The sequence below is a fragment of the Symsagittifera roscoffensis genome, chromosome 7 (assembly GCF_963678635.1).
Source record: "Symsagittifera roscoffensis chromosome 7, txSymRosc1.1, whole genome shotgun sequence".
Taxonomy (NCBI): Eukaryota; Metazoa; Xenacoelomorpha; order Acoela; family Convolutidae; genus Symsagittifera; species Symsagittifera roscoffensis.
In genome coordinates, this window is record NC_087068.1 from 5,780,563 (window position 1) to 5,790,562 (window position 10,000).

The 10,000-nt window shown below is 34.5% G+C and overlaps 2 protein-coding genes across 6 annotated transcripts in view; one reads left to right on the forward strand and one right to left on the reverse strand.

Moving 5' to 3' along the window:
* The window catches only part of LOC134851749 (14-3-3 protein homolog 1-like), a 524,146-nt gene that overhangs the window by 343,248 nt on the left and 170,898 nt on the right, over positions 1 to 10,000 (reverse strand). The gene's annotated exons all lie outside the window — the stretch shown is intronic.
* The window catches only part of LOC134851394 (ankyrin repeat domain-containing protein 63-like), a 64,525-nt gene that overhangs the window by 13,433 nt on the left and 41,092 nt on the right, over positions 1 to 10,000 (forward strand). The window contains exon 1 of one of the 2 annotated variants that reach the window (XM_063867455.1): positions 696 to 1,166. The exons of the other annotated variant lie outside the window; for it this stretch is intronic. Within the exon in view, the coding sequence (XP_063723525.1) occupies positions 1,136 to 1,166 (31 nt within the window). The 5' untranslated portion in view covers positions 696 to 1,135. Of the gene's footprint in view, positions 1 to 695; positions 1,167 to 10,000 lie in introns of those variants that run through there. 2 annotated transcript variants of the gene reach the window in all.

Sequence of the window (10,000 nt, forward strand, 5' to 3'; positions counted from 1 at the left end):
CAATGAAAAACAAAGCATGAAAGCTACACTTTCGTGTAATTTTTTTGCAAGGTTGCAAATCAGAAGAAAAAAAGGCTATAAATAAATTATGGGGAAGTTTCACCCCTGGTGATACTTTCATTGTATAATTTTACGACCCAGGTCTGAGAAGTGTTGATGACGTCAGAAAGTAATGCTTTCCTCTTTTTTTGCTTCTTTCTCAATAAGACTGAATTTTGAAATAATTTCTCTTTGTCATAAATTATACTTGTTATTTTCGGTCTTTTTCACGTTTTGAGTCGGCTGATTACAAATACTCGAACATATTGATCAAATCTGCTTTCATCCTGAGACCAAACTTCCTAAAATCATTTTGAACTTGATAATTAAGGCGCGTTGCATCGATTGTCAGCAAACACCACGTGTTTCACCGGATATTAGAAAAAACAATTGTAGGTTGATCACATGTTTTTTTGTACCAATAGGATGTTTTTTTAAATTGTGAAATTTTCCTATTCAATATTTTCTATTACCCTGAATGTTATTTATGCAGTGTCAACAGTAACTTTTCCTCTCTTTTCCGGTGTTTGTGACGAAATAAATAGAAATAAATATTTTTATCAAGACTTGCGAAGCACAAACTCTTAAAACATATCTCGCAGGAACAACGCCTCAACTTATTATAAGAAAAACAGGAAAAAAAACTTCCACCGATTTTTTTATATACTATATACTCCAAATAATAAATTACATTACATTTTGCTCCTCATTTTTTTATCAGACAACTTATTATCGCCGCAGAGTTTTTTTTGCTTTATTTCCTGGCCACACAATTTAATTATTAGCAGTTGATGCTATAATTTGGCGAGCGAATAATTTGGGCAAACGAGAATCTCAACCTTTCAAAGGCAGCTGGTTTGTTGAAAATGAGCGAGAAAGACTATAGGCGGCTTTCAATGCCAGACATTCCACGCGACACTAGAAAAGATTCCAAAACAATGGAAGCGCCAAACGCGGCATCATTTGTGCATAATGTGGTAAGTATCAGTAAACACAGTGGATTGCGAAGAAGAAGTAGATGACAAAAGTGGCGGCCATGATCTGCAGTCGAATGCGGGCGGGGCCATGATTATTGGCCCTGAATAGCAACGAAACCATGTCAGCTCTTCAGGCCACAAGGCTATTCGGTAAGCCACTATGGCTCTGTAAGCCACTCTACTTACAATTTTTTGGGGAAATTACAATGGGTTCGCTGCTGAAATTGTCAAATAACACACGAAAAAAAAGGCTTCCCAACTGCAATGAATAATTGCTTTGGATTTTTTGTTTTCTTAGTCGAAACTTGAATGCACGCAAAAAAAAATTAGTGCTAGTCGGCTCAGTTTATTTAAAATCAATGAATATTTTGGCTTGTGACAATTTTTAATCATTAATTTTTACCTTCACGAAGTTTTCTTCTCTAGTTTGCGTTGTTTTCAAAGCAACACTCCTTATAAATGAGTTTTTGGCTGATTTTTTCTAGTAGGATGATTTGGCACGACGGGCAGAAAATGAGACCAGGCATACTAGTTCTTCAATCGATTTTGTGCTAGTTTTTAATTTTTTTTCCACAAACCTAATTTTTTGCGGGAAAATAACCTTCCATGAAAAAATGAAAAAACTTTTAATAAATAGAGAAAATTTGATTATTTTTTAATTTTTTTTTTTCAGTATTTCTTGGAAGGACGTTATCGATAATTTTATCATAATTATATGCAGCGAATTTGTGAAACTTTTTTTAAGTGGGTTAAATTTGATTTTTTCGAGGTCATCCAAATAACTTCGAAGACCGTGTTTTGGCGAATTTTCCTGAGCTGCAGATGAATTTTTTGAAAAAGCAGTTTCATGCAGTTTTTCGAAAAAGTTGGCAAAAAATATAATGTTTCTTCGACGCGCTTAACCCGCACTTTTTAAAATATTTTTAGCGCCAAATATTACTGTCTATTAGGGTCAGTTGTCGTAAAATAGTACCAAAGAGAGAACCTCTGGGGTGGTAAAGTGTTGAATTCCTGGAGAGGGAGGTGTTCGTGATCGTCCCCTACCCCTCGTTCATCCCCCCCCCCCAAAAAAAACGCTATTAGAACTGGAACTGACATTTTTATTTGTTTAAGAAAACTGAAAAGATTATGCACATAACTTTTTTTTGTTTTTTTTTTCAAATTTCAACACTACTGAGTTTTTCCTGTGTTGTGCATATTTTTTATTTTTCCAAAAATTGGATTTTTTTTTGAAAAAAGGGCAAAAGTTAGTCGAAAACTTTGAACTGCGAGACCAGTTAAAATTGTCACAAAGAGGTTTTGTTTCGTTTTTTTGGGAGAATGATAAAAACAATTTAGGAATAATTTGATAAAAAAACTCCTCTGCTTTTCCTTAATGAGTTCGAAATTTATATAATTTTTTTTGGAATGTTCAAGTTTTGGTCAGCTCAGCGACCTTGCCGAGCTTCCAGATCTGAGCACGTTGACATTCTGCTGAGGGTATGATCTAAATCAGGTCATGTCGGGTCTAGGTCAGATCATGTCGAATCCAGATCAGACGAGGTCTGATTCAGATCAGGAAAGGGGTGACTGAGACTTGATACAGATCTGTTCCAGATGTGAACAGGTCTGATTCTTGTCTGGGATATGTCTGGATTTTTGATAAAATCCACATCTGATAAGGATTTAATCAAGCCTGCCCATATGTAAATGAAACATGGATCAGATCTGCACAAGATTCGAAAAATGAAAAAGTTATAGATGATCAGATCCGATTTTTGAGACTTCGTGAGATACGGGCCATCACCTGTTTGAACAAAAACGCTGCCCGTAAAATATCAACATGAGCTAGCAGCGAGTTCCTTATATATTTATAAATTGTAATTGTTTTAATGAGTCTCTGGTTTGCAATGGTTTTTGAACATGGATGAAGTAGGGCACCAGCCTATTAGCCCGTGTGTCGATTAGCATGCCCATGTAAGAGAATGTAATTTGAAGACTCGTTATTTTCATGTTTTGAAAGTTTTCACGTTTGCAGTTTTTTTCAGCGTGCACTTAGCCGAAACTTCAATTAGGGCGAAAGTTATGTTATTATTTCCCATACAAATCATGGAATTTTTAAAATTATTTGAACCTGTAAGCTAATTTGATTTTTTTTCTCAATGAGCACCAAATTAACGCAATTATCGCTTGATAATAGGCACACATGCTAACAGCTACGCCCCTGATGAAGTAGCTGCAAAATATTTATGCAACAAAAGAGACGGAAGCTTACGGTTGTTGGCCAACAAGCCGAAGGGCCAACAAACCAAAAATAAGATTACCATTTCAACAAGCCAAAAATTTACATAATTACGCAAGATTAACACAGATTGTCACTGTTGTCGTGCAATTGTTACATAGTTCTGGTGTTATTTTGGCTTCACGATAGGGCGGTTTTTTGAACATCCGCCGAAATTATTTACTCATTTCTGAGAGTCTTATGAGGCTGAAAAAACACATTGATGGGGTGTGGCTTTTCCCGAACGTCCAACGAACTTCACGCCTAAACTTAGAAGTTTCAATTTCTAACACTCGTTTCCTTCACGATAAGAGTGTTAAATTTTGCCTCTGCTAACAAATTTTTTAGATCAAGCTGCTTAATCAATTGGATTTGGAACGCTTTTATAGCGAAATTATTTTGCAGCGACTGATACTTGTTGATAAAAAACTGGAAACTTCAGAGCAAGAATTATCTCAAATTTGACTGTCAAAATTCAGACCTTAATTTTTATTTGTTTTCATGATATTTAAAAAAAACTTGGTCACGATTATGTTGTGATAAATTTGTGGCAGTATCGGAAATATTCAATTAGATGATATTTTTAAAAACAATCAGGCACTTCAAAAAACAATTGTAGAGCAACGAGTACGTTCACAATTCAAAGCCCGTAGGATAGTAGTTTATTATTCCAACTTTTGAAGAATTTGTTTTTCTCCGGACAATTTTTGTCTTTTCAACTTGCATTGTTTGTCGGAATGTTTTTATATGATCCCAAATGTCAAGTTTTTAAAATAATTTACATTTAAACCTTTTTTGTAAAGTTATGGAGATTTAAAGTTACCAAATTGGGATAATTAAAGCGCGCTATATTTCGTGCTATTAACGCGTAAGCGAAAAATTACCAACAGAGTTGTAGTTGTTTACCTGTCATTTTTCACGGAACTTTCTTTATATGAAAGCCATTGATGTTTCGAGCTGAAAGTTTAAAGAATAATACATCCGTGAATTTTTTTGTGAAGTTATTGTGGTTTGAAGACTGCCAACTTGGCCAACTTCTGATATTTAACGCGAGAAATATTTCGTCATATTAATGCAAAATAGGCAAATCAAATCATTCCAAATACAATTGAAGCAGGCAATTTTGTTTCTCAAACTATGTTTATACATTACAAACGTATATTGGATCACGTTGTAATTGAAGTAGGATGAGGGGGAAAACAACTAGGGATAAAATTTAAAAAAAACTTCGAAGAAAACGGAATGTTTATGCTCGGTGTGATTTTTTTATTCAGTCAATTTTCGTCGATCGAAATAATAGTTTTCAAGAAAAATATACTTCATTTTATACCTCATTCAAGATTTTGACTTCCCGAGTTCAAATTAAAAAATATATAATTCAACTCAGATTGTTTTTTGTGAAGTTCTGGGGGTTTGAAAATTACCAAATTGGCCATGTTCTGGACAAAATTATGCGGGTTTTGAAGAATTTATTCATATTGCTGAGTGCGTAACGCGAAATGTTCATGCGTGGCGAATTATCCCGCACAACAAAATCGTTCCAAATTGAATTGAGGCTAGCTAATCAGATCGGTCGCACTTATTTCGTTGGACTCAACAATTCACACTTTGATATTGTTCTCAGTTTATAGGTTTTCAATATTTTCTTTTCCCAAAAACTATTCGATATGATTTAAGGGACAGTCGGAACATTCAGGGCTTTGCCTTGATATACGAGCAGTCTTGTTCGTTTTAAATGTTGTTTTTTCATTCGTAAACTTTTTGTCGGAACGTTTAAGAGTAGTCGCAACATTCAAGGCTTCGACTGATACAAGCAGTTTTATTTTGCTTTCTAGATTGATTTCTATTTTATTTTCAACTATTCACCCCTACCTGTTGCTATAGCCTTTTTTAAACCAGTTTTTAGTTTTTAATGATAGTTTGGAGTTTATTTTAATCCAATCTTGTGACTTGAGAAATTGAAAGACAAGTTATTATTAATATATATATATATATAGACTTATATATACAAAAAAAAGCAGAGCAAAAAATCATTCAGAAGAATATTGATTTTTTAAAATGACAGGTTGATTAAAACTGTCACTGCCATGTTCAAATTCAAAACCTTCCTCCAAATAAGCAGCGGTCACTGCAAACTCATTGACATATTGCTTCAGTGGAATTTGAAGAAGGCGAAGTCTGAGAAAAAGAGCCTTTAATCTTTGCCGCTTCAAAAGAGCCATTAAAAATGTTCCTCTGGGAGGATTAGTAAATATTCTGTGACCATAAATCCTTCTCTAAGCCCAACAACTTCCTTGACTCCGCTTTGGGGATGGTCGGCTGTCTTCTCATTTTCCCTTTTTTTTCAATATTATTTCAGCCTTCAGCAACAAGGGCTCCATACACTCACATAGTCGACTGGGCAGAAAATATAATCAGTAGAAAAACAAAACAAATTCAGAAAAACTAGTTCTAGACTGTTAAAGCTGATTGTTAACTGTTTCGTTAATTGTTTAAGTTCTGAATATAGCGAAAGGCCTTTAGCAAAAATAGTTGAATAAGTTTTTCAAGATTTAATTTTATAGAACGTTTCGAAATGCCATGTTTTCTTAATAGTATTTTGTGATTTGTGACAGCATAAGGTCGTGGAATTGGAATGCTCTGTAGAATGTATGCTAATAGACACATATGGTAACTCGACCTCTTCCCTGTCTTCTAATATGGTCAAATTAGCAGCGAGGAAGTTGAGCTGAAAAATCAGGATTGGATCGATTGCAAGGAAAAAAACGCGAAAGAAAACATATAAACTGTTAGAGACAAAAAAATGGACTTTCAAGCTCAGGTTATAGTTTACAAAGTCATTAGACGATTAAAGCGAATATACTGAATAAGAGAGTTGAAAATAATTCGTTGCCCTGTTCTTGTGGATCTACCAGGGGTAGAATTAAGGATTAGTATCTTTCTTGGTAACACTTTACGACATCTATTTTTAACCGACCAAGTTTGTCCTAAGATGCCTTTGGTGCCAATTAGTTTTAAAATTGAGAGGCACTTCTTTTGATGACAAACTTCCAAATACAGCATTTAACGTGCTTTTTGAAATATTCACCAGCGGCGTTGAATGTTTCGACCAATTAAGGTCAATGTATTGTTTCGGGAAAGCACGCAAAACCAATGATTTTGGTCGACCTAAAACAGGTCAAAATATTAGTAACATATTTTTGGGTATCCGCCCCCTCCCTTGATAATATCCTGATCCGCTTGTTGGGCTGTCCAATTTTTAACAATATGTCGAAATCCTCTGTTCTGAAGTCTAGAAATTATTTCCACTTTCTGTTTTTTTTTTCAAAGTTACGCCTTTTCAGGTTTGCCTCATAGGATATTCGCAAATCTTCATTAGATTTCTTCTATTAAAATGGGATCGGTTGAAGTTTTGACTGTCATGTAGCTGTTGATCGCACCATGCACAGTTTTCTAAGATCATTGGAGGTCACATTAAGGTTGTTCATCTTCTAAAAGAATTCAGACATTACATATTTTGGTAAGGTTGCAATAAATGACGTATACTTGATATTTAGCAGATAAAGTTAGCATTGATGTGGCATTTGAGACAAGGATAAAACCTTTAAGACGGGTCTATTTGTCAAATTTTCTTTTACTACAGCGCCTAAATAGGTGAACAGAATAGGAGGTATTCTCTCTGGGACTGGATTAAAATTAAAAAAAAAACATTTAATGTTGTTGTATTGTCTCAACTGGGGATTTATCCATGTCTTAAAACAGAATAGAGAAATATAAAAAAGTCATTTTCATGCCTTCAGAATAATTTATTGAAACAAAAAAATAATAGGACGTTCAAAAATTTGCTTCGTGGTCTCAGAGTCAGAGACAAACTGTAGATTCCACATTATCTACTATAACCGATATGGTCGTTGTATTCTAAAAATTTTGGGGCGTAAAAAGTTTTCGTTATCTTAATGCATCTGCAGTAATTCCGGGGTTCGGAAAATTGCTTGCTCCCAAAAAAAATGACGGCAATATCTAAAGAATCCGCGGGTCTTCTAAATTTTTGTTCCGACTTTTTCACCTCGGGGTGTTTTTTTTTCTTCAGACATTCTTTGACTATTTAAATAGCCATTTTTGACGGAATTTTCTTATATCATTCAAAAAGTATTGTTGTCTTGAGCTTAAATAGAAAATGATAATTCACCTGTGATCAATTTTTGTTTATTATGGGGGTTTAAAGAATATTTTGGTGCTGATATTTTGGTACTGATATATTGGAATATACTGATATTTTGGCCAATTTGGGACAGTGAACGCTCGATATATTTCGCGCTTTTAACGCGTAAGCTGAGATTTAATTAGTCTCAAAAATTGTTCCAAAATGGTCCAAGTAAGATTTATTGCCATATTTTTTGTTACTATGAGCTAAATCTGTCATTTTGTTCTTTATATGGCGTGTGGGGATGATTTTCGCATAAATTTTTATTCACTTTTAGTCACTTATCAATTTTATTTCATTACATTTAACTTTTTGGTGTTATTGCTGCTCCAAAGACCTTAAAAGACAGTCGGAACATTCACTGCCCTTTCCCTGAACGAGCAGTCTTGTTTCGTTTTTGTGGCTTTCAATCCGACCACCATTAACTGAGCCGCCGTTATTTTCAGCGAAAGGCTAATTTAACAAGACTGATTGTATATCAGGGCAAAACTTGGAATTTTCCGACCGCACTTTGAGTTGTCTCAAACAGTTTTTGCTGTATCAATTTCTAACAAACTATCAACATCGGACTGCCAGTATCAATTATTTAGTTCTGAAGGTTGAGACAAATACGGAATTATTATGACCAGTTTACGGCATTGCCTGAATTCTAACAAGAACGATTATGAGTGTGGGAGGATCCGCCCTGCAAAAATAGTTCCATTATTGAAAGTTTTATTTGTGGCACTAGAAATTTTTGGTCTCAGCTACGCTAGTGTCACATGCGTTTGAATTCTGAAATTCCAATAATGGTCCTCGCTGTCAAACTTTTTTTTAAAATTGGCCAGAATAAAAAACCACTTCTATCATATATAACCTTCTATTTCTTCGAAAGTCGTAACAACAAACTAGTCTTGTCCCAATTCAATTTTGAACGATTTTGTAGTGCGTGATAATTTGACATCCAAAAACCATTCGCGTTACACATTCAGCATCAAAATATAAAACGAGCATTTAGATATAGATTCGTTTCAGAGGATTTTTATTGCCAGGCAAAAAATGATGTGCCCAACAAGCCAATCCTACATGAATGAAATGATCGGTCCTCCAATAGATCAAATGCGCTTTTGGAAACTTTTCTGAATAAAAAAGTTACCCAGAATTATCATTTTCTAATTTTTTTTATAAGTCGGAACAATAAAAATTTTGAGTGAGATTTACAGTGAAACTTGGTATATGATATAATAAGGACAATTTTTGAGACTTTTATTTGGTATGTCTAGTTTTTCCTATCGTTTCAATAGTCTTTTTTATTTGAATATCCATCAAAACAACTGGTCGCTGCAGTAACTTCATGAATAAGGTTTTTGGCGTATTTGCTCATTAAAGAGTTTCATTAATTGCTAAAAAAGCTCAAAAAGTGTCCAGAAACCTGTTATGTTTGTAATGAAAATTGATTATTTAGGATATGAAAAATTTTTGTGCTATTTTAGAAGGAAAAAATTCAAATCTCTTTTTTTCTTTTTTTTTGCTTTTGATTTTTTGACGACAAACGTTTTTGAGTGAGCGAACTTTATTACCTTTAGACGCGTTAATATGTTTTTTTATCACACCACGCAGAAGAAACGACTCCAATTCGCAGCAAAAAAAAAGAAGAAGAAAAAACTTTTTTGTTGTTGTTTTAAGAAAGTGTCGGAACATTCCGTGATACTTGCACAGCAACTGGCTATCCATGTTTGTTATATCGATTTAATATAAGAGTGACTTTTGCACGGCCGTCATTCAGTGTCTTTTTTTCCTTACGTTTCATGTTAAATGTTTTACTGGAACAAACTACGTTCCGTACACTATGCAAAAGAAATAAAATTGAGTTTGTAACAAAAGGGAGCTTCGTGTCTAGAAGGGATTTGGTTGCGGTGTCCGATTGTTACAAAAATTGGCATGCGGACTAATAAGGCTTGAGTGTGGCTTGAGTGTGTAAAAAATGATGCTTATGAGTGTGGTGGGGGTGCTTTGTGGTTAGGAAAAAGCCCTTATGTGAGGCGGGGGGAAGGCGAAAGAATTGTACCATAGTTGTACCTTGAACGAACCGGCACGGTCAATCACTATTTCAATGCCATGCAATTTGATATCCGTTCTCATTTATCGTCTTTTACCTAGTGAGTTGTGACGTTATGTCAACTCATAGAGTAATTTCAGATAAGGTACACCGTCTGCTCGTCGCGCTATCTTATTTTCGGCCGGATAGATTCGTGCAACTTCTTAGTCTAATACCGATCTTAATCTTACTCTTATATCTCTAAGTCTCAATAGATCTAGAGTATACTGGTTTGTTACGAGTTGGTCTCTTGGAAAAGGCAACTAAACTGTAAGTTAAATTCAGAATGCTCTGGTGCAGAAACTACAAGTAGTTTCAGCACTTACAAATAAGTGGGTTGTTAATTAGATGGAGTATGGTTGGTTAAACTTCAATATTTTATAGGGATAAAATATCTAATTTATAACCAATAAAAATATACAGTTTGGATCAGGTTCCACTAG